This window comes from Paralichthys olivaceus, chromosome 10 (genome assembly GCF_024713975.1).
Source record: "Paralichthys olivaceus isolate ysfri-2021 chromosome 10, ASM2471397v2, whole genome shotgun sequence".
NCBI lineage: Eukaryota > Metazoa > Chordata > Actinopteri > Pleuronectiformes > Paralichthyidae > Paralichthys > Paralichthys olivaceus.
Genome location: NC_091102.1, coordinates 11,667,950 through 11,689,620, shown reverse-complemented (window position 1 = coordinate 11,689,620; position 21,671 = coordinate 11,667,950). Strand labels below are relative to the sequence as shown.

Below are 21,671 nucleotides of genomic sequence, written 5' to 3'. Positions count from 1 at the left end.
ATTATAGCTTCTCAAGATACTTAAAACACGTCATTGAAATCAATACAATTAGTTGTTGAGAAGTTTTACTGTGAAGTTTTACTCAATAAAGATTTAGTACAAAAATATTAGAAAATCTGACATAAAAATGGTGCATCATCAATTCCACAGGAATACATTTACAAAATGTACTACAACTACAACTATTAAAAGTAGAACTCCAAGCATTGAGTGTACTATCATATAATCTGTATATGTTAATAGAGTATTATTACAAATGCAGTGTGTATTTAGCTTTTTTTACCATGTTTTGCAAATATATTTTTCTTTGTTTAAATATACACTATATTTTTTTTATTTTAAAATAAAATGGCTTTGAATGCCTGGGGATTAATATCAGCATCAGAAGTATGTAAAAGTAAATGTTGGGTTCGATGTTCCAGAGGAATCAGTGAAGTACAAAATGTGCTGTTTTCCATGTTATTAGTCCACTCTGTTTACACAAGTGGTCCACTGGGTCTAATGTCCACCTTTGGCAAGCTGTTGTGTGTATTTGAGGACACTGCAGTACGCCAGAATGTCCTGTGTAATGAGGAGAATACTTACATTACATATGATGGAGGCTGATGATGAGACGTCTCTAATCACCCTCATGAAAGTCTGAAGAGGAGCAGGAAAGTGTCTGCAGCACCAATAACAAATTTCAATTAAGAAAAACATCATTTTGTCCAGTCCCCGAGAACGGGGATAACTTTCTCCCACATAGTGTGAACAAACCTTTATTCTTTATGCAGCTGTGTGAATGTGTAAGTGAGACACATTTAGGCACACACACACACACACACACACACACACGACAAGGAATTATACTTGTCTGTATGGTTTGTTAGCACTCAAGAGATAAAACTTTACATGTTGCTCCCAATTAGCACAGCAGTGACCGTGCGCCGTCTCCTGTGCTCAGCTTCCCTTCTGAAGAGGGGCTATTTATGTAGAGACTCGTGAGAATGTGAGAATTGAGGCGAGAGAGAGGAGATATGGACTGTCTGAGATAGTGTGTGTGTGTGTGTTACAAGGGAAAGAGGCTAAGAGAGAGAGCGAGAGAGGGAGTGAAAGAAAGAGATAGAGAGGGAAAAGGAGAATTGAAATGGCTTAAGCATCCATTTTGAGTGGAGAGACAGGTCCTATTAACATTTAACAGCATTTGTGCAACTTGGTGCCGAGGTTATGATGCAAATGAGGAGGAATTAAAACTGGCCAGAGGTTTGTCATTGATGGATTGCAGTCTGGCAGTGCTCACACTTCCTAGTGTCCATCAGAAGCGATTACTGTGTAATTAAACCTTATTTCTGCACTCTCCAGTGCATAATTACTTTGTGAATGTAACCATCATCTAAAAGCTACAAAAATGCTTTACCATTTAGTCGAGCAGTCAGTTCCAGGCCTGTGTCAGATATAGCCATCAGACAGAGCAAAAGAACTGTCACTTTTAATAAGAGGCAAAAAATTAAATGAAACAGTATGCTTATTACAGAAAAATTAGGCTTTCAAGAGTCCTTCCTGTTATTTGCATAATTTATCCCCCACCTCACACCCCACACCCGCACATGCACACACCGCAAGCTTTAGGCAATTTCCCTTGCATTTAAATAGATTGCACATTTAAGGCTACTTAAGGAAAATTATCACTTTGCATATTTTAATTGTTATGAAGGAAGTGATTTGAGAGAGGTCCGTGGCTCATCCTCTTGAGCCATGCGGTTGCCGAGCTGTCTGATTCGACCGCTCGGCGCTGCAGCTCCGCAGATAACCCCCGAGTTCACACACATCCACTCCAGTTTCATCAGAATGCAAATGAAGCACAGAACACTGGGACAAGTGGATCTTTGATATTTACAAAATAGCCACTAATAACTTGAGTGTAATTTGTTTGACTCAACTTTATTTTTCTCTTATCAGCCCTGATTGTTTTTTTACCTTCTTCTTCTTCAGCATGGTCAAATGGCTCTTGGTAAAAATTCAGTGAAAGGAAACAAAGCATGTATTTGCTGCTAGAATTCCAGAGCCAGCAGGATGGAGAATATATATATATATATGGAGAAAGAGAGAGAGAGACAGTATATCTGCCGACGGCTCTCTCTTATGACAGACATGCTGCTTTGGCACAAACCCAAGATAGACACCATGTTAAAGTGTTAAACATGAAAACAGAGCATGCACATGCACTCAGGTGTTTTGATCTGTTTATCAAACAACCAACAGCAGTCACACTCAACACTGTGAAGGCAACAGCCTGCTAAAGAAACAAGATTAGGGACGAGGAGAGTCTCGCTCTAACGTCTTACTGACAGTCCCCTGCTTTGTTGTTAACATCTGCACAGGAGAAATAAGATGTGAAATGTCTTGTATTTTAAGTTTCTTACATTCAAAAATGAAATCTTTAGAATTAACTCGACTGAATTATACTCTTCTTTTCCATTAAACGTAATTTGTCAGGTAATGAGAACAGACATTCTGAATAAGATGGATTTCCTCCGTCCCCAAGGGCGGTCGTCCATGGGAGATTGGAGTGTTTTAACTCTTGGTGTTGTTGCCTTGACTTATCAGTTCGGAAGAGAGAGGGAATCTTCAGACACGCCCATGAACCTTTAAGTTTTTGTGAATTTTTTCATTTCACCCCACATCATACAACTCAAGTCTTTATTTAGAAAAACTAAGTTTTGTGCAATGAGTGGATGCTTCATCCCAATTATTCTCATTAATAACATGATAGTGGTGGAAAATGTATTAGATCTTTTTTTATGAGAAAGCAGTATTATTCACCCCAACATGTAGAGCCATGAATTAACAGAAGCAGTTTATCTAATGACAAAGTGCACCCACTACATCAGATATTGTCATAATCGTGGGATAAAAACCAGTACAAGCACAATAGGCAGTGTCTTTTCTCATTAATGTTAATGGCACATAAACTTCCCACGCGCACGCTACCTAATGATAGCACCGAAGTGGGGTTTTTAATGCATGGCTGTTCATTTTTCTAACAAAAATAAAGCTGGCATGGATTAAAAAAATTATTTTGGCTCAGAAGAGGTATAATTGTGGGAGGAGTGCAATAAAAAGTAAGCCCTTAACTTAGCCTCTGTAAACAGCTGCAAGCTCAATTACAGTGCCCTTTTCAGTTTTTTTTTTGCTAAACACCAGTTAAATCAAGAAATGAAGATTTGAGTTTTCAGAACTAAACATGGTTTTGCAGACGTTTGGGACGGAAATATCACAGGCTTAAATCAATCACACCAAACTTTAATCAAGTAAAGTTACAAAATGCATCCAGTTTTCAGGAGAAAAAATGAAAACATCTTTATTCAGATTTTTGATAACCTTTATGTACCTTGAAATTAAAATACATTTAAACTGACTGTACTGTAAGTATGGCAATACATACACACATATGAACATGTATGTGGTGCATTTTCGTATGTATGCTGTATATCATTAGCAAATGTACAATACATACAGCTGTGTGCAAGTTTATTCTCTGTACATGTATATGAAAAGTGAAAATTCAAATTGTTCAAATCGTTATGTTGTCCACCTCATACTTGCATGTAAAACTGCAAGTGCACATACATACACATTAACATGCGCACTACAACAGCTGACAAAGGATTAAAGCAATTTGTTATGTCTCAGCAAATGAATTTACATTGGAGACCTTGTAGAAAACCTACACAGTCCACAACACTTCAATGAAAACATGGCATTGCAAATAAACTGTACGTCAGTACTGTATGTGCAGCCTAACTTCATTTTTGCCCTCAAGGTGCCTTTTTTTTTTTTTTTCTGTGACTTGTATTTGACAGTGTAAAGACAGTCTTTTTGAGGTAGACTGCTCAGATTCAAGGGCAAGCATTGTTTTTTTTTTTCTTTTTTGTTGTTTAAACTTTTAATCCACAAATGCATGACATTCAAAATGACAGGACATAAGTACTACATGTACAATATGTAGTAATGAGGTAGAAATGGTTATAAAGAATGCCAGACTATAAAACTACATAAGGATGGAATCAAAATCTTAAGCAGTTCTCTACAAATGTAAATACAGAAATACTGACAGATTTTGAAAAAAATCAAACAAAAAATGATTCAAGTGACTGAGTCAGCATCGCTGTCAGACTCCATGTGCTTTTCAAAGGTTCTGCTCAAGTGTTGCTTGTGACTCTAGGCTCTTAGATCGCATCACCCTCAATAATGAATGACTGGTTTTTAATGATAACATCTACAGCATGTGAAATATACACCATTAATAATTGTTTTCCTCCTATCTGTCTTTTTACTGTCGAGTTGTGATAAAAAAATTAAATAAAAATAAATAAAAATGCAACTTTTTGTCCGTGTGCTGTCCGTTGCACTGTGCTCTGTTTCACTAAAGCATATATCTGGCAAGATGTCCATTGTTGTTTGAGTGATTTTAAGTACTCCTTGATGTGAGTGGAGCATTTCCCCTTTTTAACGAGTTCATGAACAGTCGACCTCTCAAACTCTAGAAATCTGTGCTTGTTAATGGCACTTAGGGCTTCTTATCAAATCCTTGTCAAAAACCTCGCAATGAACAAAATTACTTATTAAAATCATGTAATCATGGACACATTTATATTCTGAGAAAACACTGAATGATATATGACATTTTCTGCTAATATCTGTGCTGCTTTTCATTTTCATTAACTCTGACATGTTTCACAAAACTCACACATTGAAGTTAACTTTTATATAACTCTTGAAGTTATAATGTTATACAATAACTTAGCGATGTCCAATGACACAGCTATAACATGTCCAATTCAAAATGTCCACAGTTTACATTTGCGTCAGTGAAATTTATAACTTCATCAAAAGTATTTTCATCATATTCAAAAGAAATATGTTATGCTTTGGCTTCAAGACAAAAGATGCGACTGTAATAAACACCTCAAAGTGCGGTAATTGATGACACAATATTTAAGGTGGAGTTTTCTGTTCATTTCCTTTATTACTCTACAGTGAAAGTGTAAAAAATGCCTTTAACATGAATATTGGTCTAATTTCATGTCAGTAAATGTTGTTTTAATTTTATTGTAACCTCGTTTTACGTTTGGTGTTTATTATCTTTAAGTCTTGCTATTCCAAGACTCCCCCAAACAAAACTCCAAAGTAAAATAAAATAAGGATTCATATTTAACACTGATGTCTATTTTTGTAACACACAACTTCTTTAGTGGTGAATGTTTTTAATTTGGCAAATAAATGGATCCTGGCTCTAGAAAAATCGGATTGTGTTGGGTTTTATTACCATGTAAGTTGTGTGCATTCAATGAAAATGATGCCACTTATTTTATGACTGCAGGTAATATACATAAATATATAACCCAATTGTTGTAAAACCTAAAAACAACATATTACTGTTGGCAACCCTGTCAGCTGTCTTTGATGCTTTGTAGTTTTTCTGCTGTTTGCTCAGATTATCTGGAAACATCCCAATTCAGGTCTGAATTAATCAATATGCACATTATGTAATAACAATGATATAAAGAAGTGTTAAAATATGTGCAGTAGACAGCAGACATGACGGTGCCTCTGCAGCATCATCCACATACAGTGCTCTCTACTTCAGTGGCATTTGTCATTGTGCAAGTGCTTTACTTTCCTTACTGCTCAGAGGACATAATACATTCAATACTTTTACTTGCCAATTCAGCTGTCGTCGGAGACTTTGCATGAAAAACTGTGCTGATTAATGGCAGCGCGACGTGATAAATGACACTGGAACACTTTAAACATGAAGAGAAAATAGACAAAAACATAACAGTTGCCTTTTGTGTTGAGACGAGCCTTCGAGACGTGTTCTTAAAAAGGAATGCCACTCAATTCATGAATTCTGCAGTTACAGCTGAGAAGGTCAAAGCAATTCTTCTACATTATATTAAACTAATGGAATTGGTTTAAAGCAGGGAAATATGTGTGTGGCATCATCATAGATGCTCTCACATTGAGATTTTCTGTTTGACATCACAGATTCAGGGGCAAAAGAGACAACGGCAACATGATCCACTGGTGGGTGTTTGCTAACAAAGACCAAATTGTCCTAAGGCAAAGGCATTGTGTTTACCAAACCTGATATTCAGTGGTATTCCCCTTTAAGTGCATCATGTGGTGAGATATAATGGGGCGTAATCAAAATGTAAAGCTAATAGATTTAGCAAACAGCACAATGCAGTTCGGTGCAGAATAGGTGCTGACATTTCGCAGTCTTTGTGAATTTGTTTTTCAGAGATAACTAACAAACTGAGGTAGAAAGGAACTTAGGCGATACATAATCCTTAGGTTTCATTAATGATAAAACAGCAGCAGGATGGAACGAAATAGCTCAGGGCAAGTTGTCTTCCTCAACCCCAAGATGTTTGTCTGCACTTTATTTTTTTCAAATTTCTCTCGAGCTCTGTGTCACCACAAGCTGAACGGCCGTTTCTGCAAACAGCGAACTGAAGAACAAGATCATTGTACGTGATGGAAGTGAAGGTTGGACCCAACAGGAAATATAACTCAAACAGAAATGGCCTTGAGGCTACAATTCAAGATACACAATGGTTCAATTCTTTTCACAGGCAAATCTCTAATCAAGATACAGCTTTCTATTTCAAACAAATCCAAATGTAAAGCACCCCTCGAAAAAACGTACTTAAAATACTCTCATACATTCATCATATGAACCTTCTGATGTCATTTTAAGCTATTTGAGGTATTATATAGCCTTACATGGTTTGTTGGTGGATGTTTAAATGCAAGCCAAATGCTCTTGTAGTTTGTAATGCTTTGACACAAGCTTATGAGGTACTGTTCATATCAATATCACTTTCCTGAGTTTTCAAATCTAGAACAAAAATGGTAGAATTTACATTTACGCGAAACACTGTGAATTACTGCTGTAACAATATTTTAACAGCAATTACATAGTAATTTATTGTTTAACTCGCAGTCACATTGTAAAATAATATTTTTTTTGTAATTTCATCTATAGTGGAGAAGCTAGTGAAGCATCACTGTAAATTTGCAAGAAGACAAATGTCAATGTTATTGTAAGCAAATGATTTACATTTACATGAAGACCTGTGTAAGGTGATGAAGCCCAATGGAAACTGATGGCAATAAATTCAGTTTACCTCAAAACAACCACAACTGTTCACAGAGAGCACGAAACGGACACAGCTGCATGACGCGGTGCAAATGGAAAAGTAAAAAGCAAGTTTTAAGATTTTTGTCTCATTTTAAAGCTTTTATATTAGCACATGTCACCAATGAAGATTGTGTGGCAAAAAACCAAAACCAAATTAAAAACAGCACCACCTCAGGCACTTGATAGCAACTAAATCTCAAGATCAGCAGATTACTATATACATATATATATTTGAATATATATATGTATATATGTATATACAAAAACAGGGGTATCTTCTACAAGTCTTTTGAGTTTTAGTGAGCAGATGGCTTAAGCCACGTAAAGCATTTAATTAATTGTTACAAATATGTGGTATCCAGATATGCATCTGTCTTTTACTGACAATCCCTTTACTCTGTGTTAATGTCCCCACTGTTTATTTGTCTTGTTCACTGAAGGCCAAATACTTATTTGTATTTAATTATTGGTTTTAAAGAAATCGTGTTTGATGGGTCTCTTTCACTGACTACAACCAAACATTTTATTCCACTCAGTGTACATGTCAAGTTCTTTTTGTGATATGCTAGGCTGGAATTTGCAGAACACATTGTCAAAGTCTTGGTAGGAGACCAGTCTCATCTGACTGGGATGGATACTTGACAGGTCAGCACCAGGAATGCCATGGAGAGGACCTACTACAGCCTCTTGACACAGCTGGGCCACGTCCAGTCCTGAAAATCCCTCTGTCCTCTGAACCAGTAGTGACATCTCTTTGTCACTAAGACAGTAGTTGTTCTGTGAGAGCAGTTGGCTGATTATCTGGTGTCGAGCCGTCCCATCAGGCAAAGGGATAAGCAGTCGCTTGGTAAAGTACCTCCGAAGGGACTCTGGGATCTCTTCCGGCTTATTGGTGGAGCAGACCACAAGGACATGGTCCTCAGCAGAGGTCAGAATACTGTCAAGCTGCATGAGGAGCTCAGCCTTGAGGCGATTCACCGGACTCTCCTCACTGAGCTGGGCAGACAGCAGCAGGTCCACTTCACTGATGAACACCACAGCCGGCTGGCGGCACTGGGCCACCAGGAACGAAGCCTGGATGATCTTATCCCCTTCGCCCAGCCACTTAGTCACCAGACTTGAGCTGCTGAGTCGCAGGAAGGCAGCCCCCAGTTGGCTAGCCATGCATCGGGCCAGCAGCGTTCTACCCGTTCCCTGAGGTCCAAATAAAAGGAGGCTTCGAGGTAATGTGGCAAGTCCACTAAACATATCTGGCCTTAAAATGGGCCATAGTATCTCCTCTTTAATGGCTGCTTTGACCATATCCAGACCTGCAATGTCACTCCAGTCGACCGGAGGACCGTGCTGAAGGATTTCCGAGGTTACCATCTCCACCAGGTTGGAATCACTGTTCTTAAGTTGCTCCTCTGCAGCGTGGATGGACGAGGTAGCCGTACCGATGTCAGGCCCTGTTAGTGAGTGAGAGAGGTGCTGTCTGTGCTCTTCAGTTTGCTCACTCATGATGGGAGATCCAAACTTGCTGTAGGGCTCTCCGGTTCTGAGGTCCCCCACAGAGTTTTTGGTTGATCCGTAGGATGGAGGGGTTAGTGCTCTGCCAGGGTGCATGTTAAATTTTCTTTGTTGATCAGAGGACATTGGCTGCTTGGTTGGCTTGAACGCTAAAGAGGAAGCTTCAGCATTTCTCTCAAAGCCATTGCCCCTGTTTGAGTCTGACACACCACTGTCCGTTAGTCTATACATTGGGCTCTGTGAAGAGCGCTGTTGGTTGTAGTTGAAATTACCATAGCTGGAGTCCATATCTCCATGTCCACTCATGTAGAAAGCTTTTCGTTTTAATGAGTTGGATGTGCTGCCATTCAAAGGTGTTGGTGCAATCGGCGTATGATTATGGGACTGGTAGGTGTAGCCCGGCAGTGTGGAGGGGGGGATTGGTGTTGGAGCGGCAATACCGGACGGCAGATAAGCAGAAGAAGGGGGTGCTCCCCCAGGGCTATAACCAGGGCCAACAGCAGTCTGGGAAGGATACCCTGTTGGAGGATAATTGTAGTTGGGAAGGTTTGGAGACCCGGCGCTGTAGCTCGGCACTAAGGTAGGGGGAGGAGGTGGGGGCGGTGGTTGTAAGAGCCCAGCGCTGTGCAAAGGGGAAGGGTGTGGGGAGGGCAGGGCTGGGGTATTCTGGCCACTGTAGCTAGAGTGTAGGTAGGAGCCGTTGTAGCTGGCGGTATATTCCTGAGAGGGGAGGCCCGAGTGGAGAGTAGTGGCTGTGTGGCTCCCACAGTTACTGCTGGAATAGCTAGGCTCAGACAAGCTGCTGGCAACCCCTGGGGAGCTGCCTATGCTAGCCGACACATCTGTAGGGGGTAGGGCAGCTGTCATTCCAGCTTTGCTCACAGATATAACATCTGGAGCACAGTTCATTGCGTAAATCCCCTCCTGCCAGGACTCATTCTCTGACTTTCGTCCATTCATGAGTCCGGTGGTGCTATCGGAGTAGGAGCACAGCAGGGCTCTTTCATTTGGGCCCTCTAGGATCCCAGAGTACTTCTCTGCATATTTCTTGAGCAGATTGGAGGCAGTCAATGCAGAGATGTCATCGTTTGCCCACGCATACTGGTACGTTCGCTGTAAGTGCCCCCGGTAGGCCTCTACTTTGTGTGCTGGTGAGCGGGTAGTGGATGAGATGTCAAAGTGTTGCTCTGCCCATTGTGTGTGCTCTGGGGTCCACTGCATCTTTAGACCTAGATATTCCACATAAGGGAGAAATAGGTCAACGTATGCATCAAATCATGGCTCATAATCATTCAAAAATAATATTTTGATGTTGTTTAAATGCTTTATAATAATACAGAAAGTATTGCAATAAGAAAAGCTCATGTTTTTTGTAATTGCTTGAAGACAAGGTGGGAAATTACAAAGAAAAAGTTGAAAATATATTTAGATTTTTTTTATCAGGAGAAATAAGACAACTTGCATCCTAATGTCCAAATGTTTGCAATATGACAAATAGACAGCACTGACTGAACACACGTCACTGTCAATGTACAGATGTGGGATCTAACACCTGGTTAGCGCGGTATAATCCACCCAACACAGAGCCGAATGACACAGACATTGCAGGTCAGTCTATAATCCAACTCTCATCTGAGGCATTCTGAGACAGTTTCAAATCTGCTTGGAGGAGAGCAGCAAAGCAATCTTCCTTGGCAGCGCTCCGTTGCTTTCATCACACAAACCCCTCAGCCCAGCATGAATTACATCCACATCCAGTCTGCCTGCTGCTTCCTCGTCCACAGAGTGAGAGAAGAGAGGAAAAGAAAACATGCTTCACTTGTCTTTTTCTCTGCAGTCTCTTTATAAGGGTTTGAATGACATAAATAATCATGTTAAATCCCAAAGTCAATCTGCAAATAAAAGTTTTTGTAACACACGCTGTCATGTTTTACTCTGTTTGGGATTATCAGTGGATGTATATACCCCCGAAGAATGTGGACTATTAGAGAGATTATGGCTCAAAACAATCAGAGATAGTCTGCAGAGCCTCACAAATCTTAAATCAACACTAATCTCAGCAAAAGCTACAAGATAATGTGAAAGAGAATTTAACCAAGCCTTCTCCGGCTCTTACACTGGTCCTTGGCTTCGCTATGAGCAGGCGCTTCACTGCTATACTTCATACTTGAGTGGGTTCAGTCCATATCAAAGGATTTAGGCAAAGGAAAAAAAACAGCGACTGTCCAGAGGCAGAGCAGATTCCCTTCCGACTCCCTCCCAGCAACTTGCCCACCCGCCACACTAGACACCAGGAGCTAATTAGCAGGATGATGCTGCACTAATTGTGTTAATTTACAAGGTTTTAGTCAAAGAGATCCATGCTATGGCTCTCACATGGTTGTCAGCAGTCCAAGCTAATGATTAAGAAAAAAAGTGCGAGGCAAAAAGCCAGAGCAGACAAATATATTGGCCACACTGTGCTGGAACAGACAGGTTCATCAAACTGCAGGAAACTAATGCGATTATCACATTAATGACAAAGAATTTAAGAATAATTTTCAAAAGTTCAAGAGCTAATTTATTACCTTATTTTTCACCCATGTTTGTTTGTAAGCAAGATTATTCAAAAACTACAGATTACCATGAAATTTGAATTTTTAGTGTGGACCAGATCAGGGGGGTGGGTCCAGGAATTTTTCTACATTTTTTAAAACATTTCTCACAGAATAATTTGTGGAACTTGATTAAAAACAATCAGGCATACTTATGGGACTGGTGTTTATGAGTGTGTGTAGTTTGATGCAGTTCCAATTGAAAATCTAATGAATTTAAATGTGGCTTCATAAGGGGACTGTTGGGCCGTGTTAGTATACGCATAAAAAATGAATCAAAATTTACCATAAAGCTTTAAACACACATGCACCCTTTTGTTGAAACTACAATAAAATATTTTTTTTACAGATTCCCAAACATCTCAATTGAACATTTCTCCTCATTATGCCATAGAAAAAATAATTCTTCAAAACTACAGCAACTAGTGGTAAAATATCTGCCAAAACAATGTTAGGCATTCACATCATTTCCTGACAACTCAGGCCAAGTATCAGGATAATGGTTTCTGTAAAAATCACTCAGTCCTGTTCAGTCACACTCGAAGCACATTTTTTCAATAACAAAATTGCACACGGCTTATTGAGTGAGATTCTTGTATTACTGTTAATCCCCTCCACCACTTTGGACAATCAAAGAAGTGCTGCTTGCAAATTGTACTTGAGATCTGAGCACCAGGTATTTCACAGAAAGGACGATATCAAGATGATTGTCTACATACAGCTCGCTGCTAAACACAGCCTGAGAAAGACATGCACTGTCAATATAGAAAAAACTGTAATAAGCAATTCTATTCATACAGATCAATACTTGCAGACAATGATACAAGTCAGCACAGTTTATATTGTTAGGTTTTGTAAAATGATTCAGCGCATCAACCAAATTTCTCTTAATGGGTATAAAGCAAACCATAGTGAATAAGAATCACATTTAAAATAGTGTAGTTTAACTGAAGATATATATATATATATATTGTAAATACTTTTACTTATAAATATGGTGTATACTTTTTATGGTGTTGGTCAATACACTTTTTTTCTACTATATTATTTCACATGCTATAGTATCGTACAGCCTGAACCATCCACTGCTATATTTTAAGTATTTTTGTTCGATTCTATAACGTGTTCAGTTTTGTTCTTGTCCTTATCCTCAACCCTATAGCTGTATTTCTATGTGAGTGCACTGTTGTTAAAAACATGTTTACACATACTAAAGCCAAATTCTGATATCCGCAGTGTAATAACACATAAACACACAGAAATGCACCAATATGTACAAAGACACGCACACAGCCCAATAGCATAATGATCTTGTACTTTGGCTTTACTTGCATAGAAATTCAAATACAACATTCATAATTTTCTGTGAAATGGTGCGATTGCAAAGCGCTCTATTAGTGGAATGTTTTCAGATAGCCTTGGGGCTCAAGTACAAATTCTTTTCATTAGCCACCAACAAATAAGTTCTGTGTCCGTTTGTCCATTCACAGGTCTGAATGATTTTTGATGGTAAATTCAAGATCATCAAAGAAAATTATTTTTTGTCCAAAGTGCATCCAGTTTTTATAGTTACATGTTTTTTCTTAAAGGTCAACTCAGATCTGAATGAGCGCTCTTTGAATGTAATAATTTGAGAGAACACATATCTGTCCAGCACAAAAAAACAGTAGTAATGCCACTGTAATAGTGATGTACTGGCAATGTATGTTATACATTCAGTATTTCATACACAATCTCTCAGTCATTAAAGACAAGAAGACCATCAGGTGCAGATGAAATGCAGGTGGCATACGATGCCAGGGTGTTACGCTGCGCTCTGGTGTTTAATTTCTGGTTCAGTGATCATCATCGATGAAACAGAGATGCTGACCTTTTTGGGGAACTATTAATCTGGTAGCCTCGGCCGTTTTTAAGCAAACAAGAGTGGGCCTCCACTCTGTCCATCCAATTTCCCAGCGAGTAAATTGGACCGCCGCTTGCACAATTCTCTATTCATTACTGTGCTGCTGAAAGGAAGCACAGAGGTGGCAGAGCGGTTTTCTTTTCCTTTTTCTGTGTATGTGCATGTGTGTGTGTGTGTGTGTGTGTGTGTGAGAGAGAGAGAGAGAGAGAGAGAGAGAGAGAGAGAGAGAGAGATGGAGAAAGAGAAAGCAAGAGAGCAAAATGCCTTCCAGGAGGATTCCCAAGCATACAGAGCTGGACTTTTCCTTCCTCTTTTTTTTGGTTTGGGGGAGGGGAAGGTGGGAGGGCCGGGGGAGAGAGGAGGAGGGGAGTGAAAGCTGTCGTAATTGAAACGTGGCCTAATCAGGCTCATTACCATTTTTACCAATTTGCACCACCAAAGATGCCTATTAGTTAACTGTGTTTAATAAGCCACTCTTTAAAAAACTAACTGTAATGAGCTCTTTAAAGTCAGACTTGAGCGTGATTATGCACTGGAAGTGTTTTGCCTGAGCCAAAGCAGCCTGGTGCATTTAGACATGTACAATGTCATAATTAAGCTGCACAAACTCTTCACTTCACTCCACACAATGGTACCAGCTGAGGCAGTAGACATGCTGAAAAGTATTTATAATTACTGATCATTACAACCCTGGGATTTTCATCTCCCGATGTAAACATAATTATAGGAGCTTTCGCTTTTATTCCGCACACAAGGACCACTCTACTTGACAAGCGTGCAAATATTGCAGACAGACGGTAATTATACTTATAAATAAAAACAAGCTCATATTCATATTCAAATCCACCGCAGATATTCTAAGTAGGGGTGGAGCGAAACATTCTAATGCATTGTGAAATGGTAATCAGCCCAGCTACTGAGTCCCATTCATCTCACAGATCAAGTTAAGACTATTTAAACTCAATTTAGAGCTTCATGTGGCAGTAATTCCAATCTTTAGATGGCAGGGTGCCATTTAACCCCTCATTTAGAAAAGATATGCCTTCCTCAGTCACTGTCTTTTCCAGGGCTACCGCCCATACATTACAGTCTGACCACCCAAAGCAACGCACTACTAAATCTCCACACTATCCAATAAATCCAGTGGATATTACAGTACTCCCAATATGAAAGGTGGAAGAAAATGACTGTATAAACAAACAGTCATAATATGATTATTGTAGTTTACAAACTGTGTAACTACAATACATGTCAGTCCAAAGTGATTTTGATCATTTAGTTCACTCAAACTTTAAACTATTTGATAATTTAGTCATAAACAACTTTTCCTATGGCAGAATATTTCAGATGAGACTTGAACTAACATTTGCTTATGTTCATACTGATTATCTCCTGTTTATATCCCCTGTTACTGAAAACATGCCACAGTTGAAATAACTTGAGATGATGAGTGAAACATGAATTGACGATTATGTTCAGTGAAAGTGAGTCAGATAGGATACAACTACAAAATATTAGATTTAGGATTAACCAAAAAACATCTGAAAGTTTAGATAACAAAGTCGTGAATGTTTGGATCTTTTCTTCCTATTCAATCTAAATATATGAAAAGGATAAAGACAAAAAATGTTTTGCAAATACGTGTGGAGAGTTATTAAACTACATCTTAGTCTTTATACGTGTACACAGATTTTAGAATGTGTGCAAGTATCTTTAAGTGTATGTATTAATGTCTACATAAATCTGTAAATGTAGCAATATCTGTGACATATGCACTCAAATAAAAAAATAGCAAGAGCCCTTTTGTTATGTTGTGAAAACTGTACATCACTTCCAGACCTGGAAAAGTAATAATTTTTCATTTCCACCTCGTGCATGCCTCTCTATTGTCGGCCTTTGTGCTTCTGACTTTTGTTACCTGAGATCTACAAATGTGTGTTGCAAATATGTCTCGTCTCAGAGTTTACTTTGCCCTGAGTTCAGCCTCACAGGCTCACGCTACCAGGCTGTGTCTCACCTCGTCTCACCTCGCGTTGTGTCTCCTCAGGTAAACAGCCTACACTCAACCAGGCAGACATAAAGTGATTTGAATCATGACATTGCTGTGCAGTAGTGGATGTGGTTGTCGTTTTGCTGCAGTGAGCCATGTTGTAAGTACATATTCGTAGACTGTTGGCTGTGGGTCGCACTGTAGCTCCTATAGCTCGTGAGGCAGAATGTGAGGTGAGCGCAGATACTTTGACACATCTGGACATTTACATGCAGAGTATGAGATAGTCATTGAAAACATTGAACACATGTTTGTCTTTGTGTTGTGGTTCGATTTTTGAGGATCATGTTTTGGTTTGTGTTAACATCTCTCTCTCTCTCTCCCTCATACAGAGTGTGCTCCAAGGGGCGGGGCAATCTCCTGGAGCACAGAGCACCGGGCACACCTGCAGCTCATCATGCCCTCATTGGTTGGCTTCTTAAGCCACTCTCCCTTTGTCTCCTGTGCCGGATGATTCATTTGCATTGCAGTGCCACGCCAGTGCTTCGTGTGACTCCAGCTGATCGCCTCGCCTCGAGCTATTCTTCTATGTCCCTTTGTGTTGTGAGTTTTGTGCCTCGACACTGTTTCAGTTGTACTTTTTGTTCCTGAGCCTTTTTCCCATTTCTATGGAGATTTTCAGTTGCTACTTTGTTTTTTGAGTATTTTCCTGAGGAACTGTCCTCCCTCCTTTTGTTAAATAAACTTTTTTGTTGAACTCTGCAACTGGGTCCTGACTTCCCTGACCAGTTCATAACAGAATCATCCGGCCAAGCATGGACCCAGCAGAGTTGGACAACTACGGACGAGCACTCTCGTCGCAAGCCACCAAAATCAACCAGAACGAGTCCTCCCTGCGGCTGGTGATGGAACACCTGCAGCAGCTCGGTGCCAGCGTCTCACAACTGGGCGGTCAGTTGGCCGCCCTGCAGGACCAGCTCGTCTCCTCTCCCGGAGCCGCCGCTCACCCCCCAGCCGACGATCCTCCTCCCAGCCCTGCCCCGCAAGCCCGCGAGCCGTACATCCCCATACCAATCAGGTATTCAGGAGATTTAGGTACTTGTTCGCTATTTTTACATCAGTGCCAGCTAGTATTTAGCCAACAACCCCATACCTATGCTACGCCTCAAGCTAAGATAGCCTTCATAATGAGTTTGCTCACAGGACAGGCGGCTGCCTGGTCCTTAGCGATATCGTCACAACAACACGAGTTGGTTAATGATTTTCACCGCTTCACTGAGGAAATGAGACGAGTTTTTGACCACCCGGTAAAGGGCAGACAGGCGACAAGCCAGTTACTCGATCTCAAACAGGGTAGCTCTTCGGTGTCAGAATACGCCGTGAGTTTTCGCATTTTAGCGGCAGAGAGTGGGTGGAATGATTCGGCTCTTCAAGCCATATTTTTTAAGGGGTTGGCAGGGGAATTAAAGGATGAGTTGGCGGTTCGGGAGGAATGTAACTCGTTCAACTCCCTTGTTGATTTAGCTATCCGCCTCGACAATAGGATGAGGGAAAGAGCTAGGGAACGGCAGAGGACGGGGAGCAGGCGGCTCATCTCCGGCACGCAACCCAGCTCACCAGGCTCCGCTCCGGGATTGCCCGACACCACCCACTACGCTCGAGAGCTACGACCGTCACCAGTCGACGAGCCCATGCAATTGGGTCGGGCGCGCCTCACCCCAGCCGAGAGACAACGCAGGATGCGTGACAAGCTGTGCCTCTACTGTGGACAAGGTGGCCACTTCGTTTCCTGCTGCCCGGAGTTGCTAAAAGACCGGGCTCACCAGTAATAGAGAGGACTCTGGTGAGCCACATCTCTTCCTCTCACGCGTCGAGAATTCAGGTTTCAGGTATGATTCACGGACCTGAACACTCGTTTCCAGTCCAAGTGCTGGTAGACTCCGGTGCCGATGACAATTTCATTGACAGAAATTTTATGAAGAGCAACAACATTCCTTTTTATGAGCTGTCCTCTCCCATAAAGGTACACGCAGTAGACGGCAAGCTCATAGAACTTGTGACTCATAAAACTGAACCATTGAAATTGGTCCTCTCCAGTAACCATCATGAGCATTTGGAACTGTTTGTAATCTCCTCACCTCTGAATTCTGTCATTCTGGGATTCCCTTGGTTAAAGCTTCACAATCCCCACGTTGATTGGTCCACCGCCACAATTCGTAACTGGAGTCTCCACTGCCACGCCCACTGCCTCCGTTCCGCTCTGCCCGCCAGGCCTGCAGATCCAGCTCCAGCAGTCGAGGTAATTGAGTTAACAAATGTACCCCCTGACTACCATGACCTCAGCCAAGTTTTTAGCAAAACTTCTGCCACCTCACTGCCCCCACATAGACCCTACGACTGTGCTATTAACTTGTTGCCAGGGGCCCCTCTTCCCACTAAGAGGCTGTACAAGTTGTCCAAACCCGAGCGAGAGGCCATGGAAAAATATATCACAGAGTCCGTGGCAGCAGGCCTCATCCGCCCCTCCTCTTCTCCGGTGGGGGCGGGTTTTTTCTTCGTGGAGAAAAAAGATAAAACCCTGCGGCCTTGCATTGACTACACCGGTTTGAATGACATAACCATAAAGAACAAGTACCCACTCCCCCTGATTGACTCCGCCTTCAGCCCCTTACATTCGGCCCGCGTCTTCTCAAAGCTAGACCTTAGGGACGCCTACCACCTCATCAGGATTAAGGAGGGGGATGAGTGGAAGACAGCATTCAACACCCACTTAGGTCACTTCGAGTATCTGGTCATGCCTTTTGGACTCACTAATGCCCCCGCTGTATTCCAAAGCCTAGTGAACGATGTGTTAAGGGATCTGCTTAACAAAACTGTGTTTGTATACCTCGATGACATTTTGATTTTCTCTAGCTCCATGGAAGAACACGTTACTCATGTTAGAGATGTGTTGAAAAGGCTTATGGAGAACAAGTTGTATGTAAAAGCTGAAAAATGTGAATTTCATGTGTCGACTGTGAGCTTCCTGGGTTATGTGGTGGAGAAGGGGCGGCTGCGGGCGGATCCCTCCAAGGTGGAAGCAGTGAAAGAATGGCCCACTCCCACCACCCGCAAGCAGCTGCAGCGCTTCCTGGGGTTTGCCAACTTCTATCGTAGGTTCATAAAGAACTACAGCCGCCTGGCGGCCCCTCTTACTCGTCTCACTTCTACGAAACTCAGTTTTACCTGGTCTCCTGTAGAACAATCTGCCTTTGTGAAACTAAAAGACATGTTTGTTAACGCCCCTGTTCTTGTGCACCCAGATCCTGAGCGGCAGTTCGTGGTCGAGGTTGACGCCTCGGATTCCGGGGTCGGGGCCGTCCTCTCCCAGCGCCAACTCACTGACAATAAGCTCCACCCCTGCGCCTTCTTCTCACGTCGACTCACCCCTGCCGAAAGAAATTACGATGTGGGGAACCGAGAGCTCTTGGCGGTGGTCCTGGCCTTGCAGGAGTGGAGACACTGGCTGGAGGGGGCAGCTCAGCCCTTCATCGTGTGGACAGATCACAAAAACCTCGCCTACCTCCGCACAGCTCGCCGCCTGAACACCCGCCAGGCCCGCTGGGCCCTGTTCCTGGGTCGTTTCCAGTTCACCCTCACCTACCGCCCCGGGTCTCGGAACATCAAGCCGGACGCACTCTCCCGTCAGTTCACCCTGGAGGGAGGGGGGCCCATTAAGGAGACCATCCTGGATCCCGAGTGTGTGCTGGGGGCGGTTCGCTGGCAGGTTGAACAGGAGGTTCAGGAAGCTCTGCAGGGCCAGACGGTTCCAGACGGTTGCCCGCCGGGTCGGTTGTTCGTGCCACCGTCTGCCAGGTCATCAGTGCTCACCTGGGGGCATACGTCGAGGATAGCCTGCCACCCAGGGGTCCACCGCACGCTGGCTCTCATCCAGCAGCGTTTCTGGTGGCCATCCATGATCTCTGACATTCGGGTCTTCATCGCTGCATGCACAGAGTGCGCCCGCAACAAGTCTTCCCATCGACCCCCGGCAGGGCTCCTACAACCTTTGCCCATTCCTCCACGTCCCTGGTCACACATTGCAGTGGACTTTGTTACTGGACTGCCCCCCTCCGAAGGTAACGACACCATCCTCACAGTGGTTGACCGTTTCTCCAAGGCGGTTCATTTTGTCCCCCTCCCTAAACTCCCCACCGCCTTGGAGACTGCTAATCTACTAGTGACACATGTCTTCAGGTTGCACGGGATTCCACAGGACATTGTGTCGGACCGCGGACCTCAGTTCACCTCGCGGGTATGGAAGGCTTTCTGCCGGGCCCTGGGAACCACCTCCAGCCTCACCTCCGGCTTTCATCCCCAGTCTAATGGGCAAACGGAACGGGCCAACCAAAGCCTAGAGTCCTCTCTGCGCTGCGTCGCCTCCCGCCTCCCATCATCCTGGGCTACACACCTGCCCTGGGTGGAATATGCCCACAACTCCCTCATCAGCTCAGCCACCGGGTTCTCACCATTCATGATCAACAACGGTTACCAGCCCCCCTTATTCCCTAACCAAGAGTCCGACGCAGCAGTCCCCTCTGTCCATGCTCAGTTCCGCCGGGTCAGACGCGTGTGGCGAGAGACCCGCGCAGCATTAGGCAGAACGGCTGAGCGCAACCGACGTCTGGCGGACCGACTTCGGGTTCCCTCACCCAACTACCAGGTGGGTCAGCAAGTGTGGCTCTCCTCCCGAGACCTCCCCCTCCAGACCGACTCCCGAAAACTCTCCCCCAGGTACATTGGCCCTTATCCTGTGGAGAGGATAATAAACCCCAGCGCTGTCCGCCTCCGCCTCCCAGCCTCCTTAAACATCCACCCTGTGTTCCACGTCTCCCTCCTAAAGCCAGTCACCGAAAGCCCTCTCCAGCCTCCTGCACCTCCACCGCCTCCCCCGCGTCTCGTCGACGGCCACCCAGCCTACACGGTCAACCAGATTCTGAATGTGCGCAGACGGGGTAGGGGCTACCAGTATTTGGTCGACTGGGAGGGATACGGCCCCGAGGAGCGCTCCTGGGTCAGCCGCTCCCTCATCCTCGACCCGCAACTGCTGCGGGATTTTTACATCAGGTTTCCAGGTAAACCTGGTAGGACGCCAGGTGGCGCCCCTTGAGGGGAGGGTACTGTTGTGGTTCGATTTTTGAGGATCATGTTTTGGTTTGTGTTAACATCTCTCTCTCTCTCTCCCTCATACAGAGTGTGCTCCAAGGGGCGGGGCAATCTCCTGGAGCACAGAGCACCGGGCACACCTGCAGCTCATCATGCCCTCATTGGTTGGCTTCTTAAGCCACTCTCCCTTTGTCTCCTGTGCCGGATGATTCATTTGCATTGCAGTGCCACGCCAGTGCTTCGTGTGACTCCAGCTGATCGCCTCGCCTCGAGCTATTCTTCTATGTCCCTTTGTGTTGTGAGTTTTGTGCCTCGACACTGTTTCAGTTGTACTTTTTGTTCCTGAGCCTTTTTCCCATTTCTATGGAGATTTTCAGTTGCTACTTTGTTTTTTGAGTATTTTCCTGAGGAACTGTCCTCCCTCCTTTTGTTAAATAAACTTTTTTGTTGAACTCTGCAACTGGGTCCTGACTTCCCTGACCAGTTCATAACACTTTGCTTCAGATTAAGGTGTCCATACTATCTGCTCAGATGATGAACCAGTAAGAGTTGTAATATCGCTGGTTTTCCATACACACAATTGTTGCTGTCCACCATATCCTTGAAATGTATGACCAAAATGCAGACACCACTCCTATCCCTTCTCTACTATTATTTCCTTATTTGCAACAAATCTACACTCACACATACACAGAGGCAAAAAACAGAAAGGTAAAATAAATGAAAACATTGTGTATGTAAAAAAAAAAAAGAAGGAAAGCCTTATCTAAATACAGACGATAATGTTTAAGGTAAAGCATAATCATTTTAGTATTTTTAGATAATACAATTACTTTTTAACACTACAAGGCCATCCCATCAATGGGCTTGCTTGTGCTAGTGTTATGAGGGTCCTACTATTATAATATAGGCTTGAAAAAGATGATTCCTGCAGTTGTTGGCATGCATGACTTTGGCAGTTAAACTATACAGAAAAAAGGCTGGATGAAGAATGTGGTAACCCATGACCTTCTCTATAGCAGCAACCACACTGTTGGCCATGCTGTTCAAATGAAGTCTGACTGGCACAAACGCTTGTATGACTCGCATTTTGTTCTTGTGCTACATTACGTAAAAACTGGATTCATGAACAGAGCAGCACATTATTTTAACAGTTTCTAACAGAATAAAACTATTTGCTGCCACAGAACCTTTAATGATCCGAATAATTCAACTGAATTGTAAAAAGATTCCCACTTAGAAATCATTTCATTAATTTGACTGTACATTTAGAAATTTAATTACAACTCTGTTGTAGTAAAAAGCATATGATTGTGTAAATGTTTTGCTATTTTAAAAAGT

General features: G+C 42.7%; 1 protein-coding gene across 3 annotated transcripts in view; it reads right to left on the bottom strand.

Moving 5' to 3' along the window:
* Nucleotides 1–3,521: 3,521 nt before the first annotated feature.
* fign (fidgetin) overlaps nt 3,522–21,671 on the bottom strand; it is a 33,023-nt gene continuing 14,873 nt past the window's right edge. For all 3 annotated transcript variants that reach the window (XM_069533154.1, XM_020089836.2, XM_020089835.2), the window contains one exon: nt 3,522–9,927. In XM_069533154.1, the coding sequence (XP_069389255.1) occupies nt 7,691–9,919 (2,229 nt within the window). In that variant the 5' untranslated portion in view covers nt 9,920–9,927 and the 3' untranslated portion in view covers nt 3,522–7,690. The remainder of the gene's footprint in view (nt 9,928–21,671) is intronic.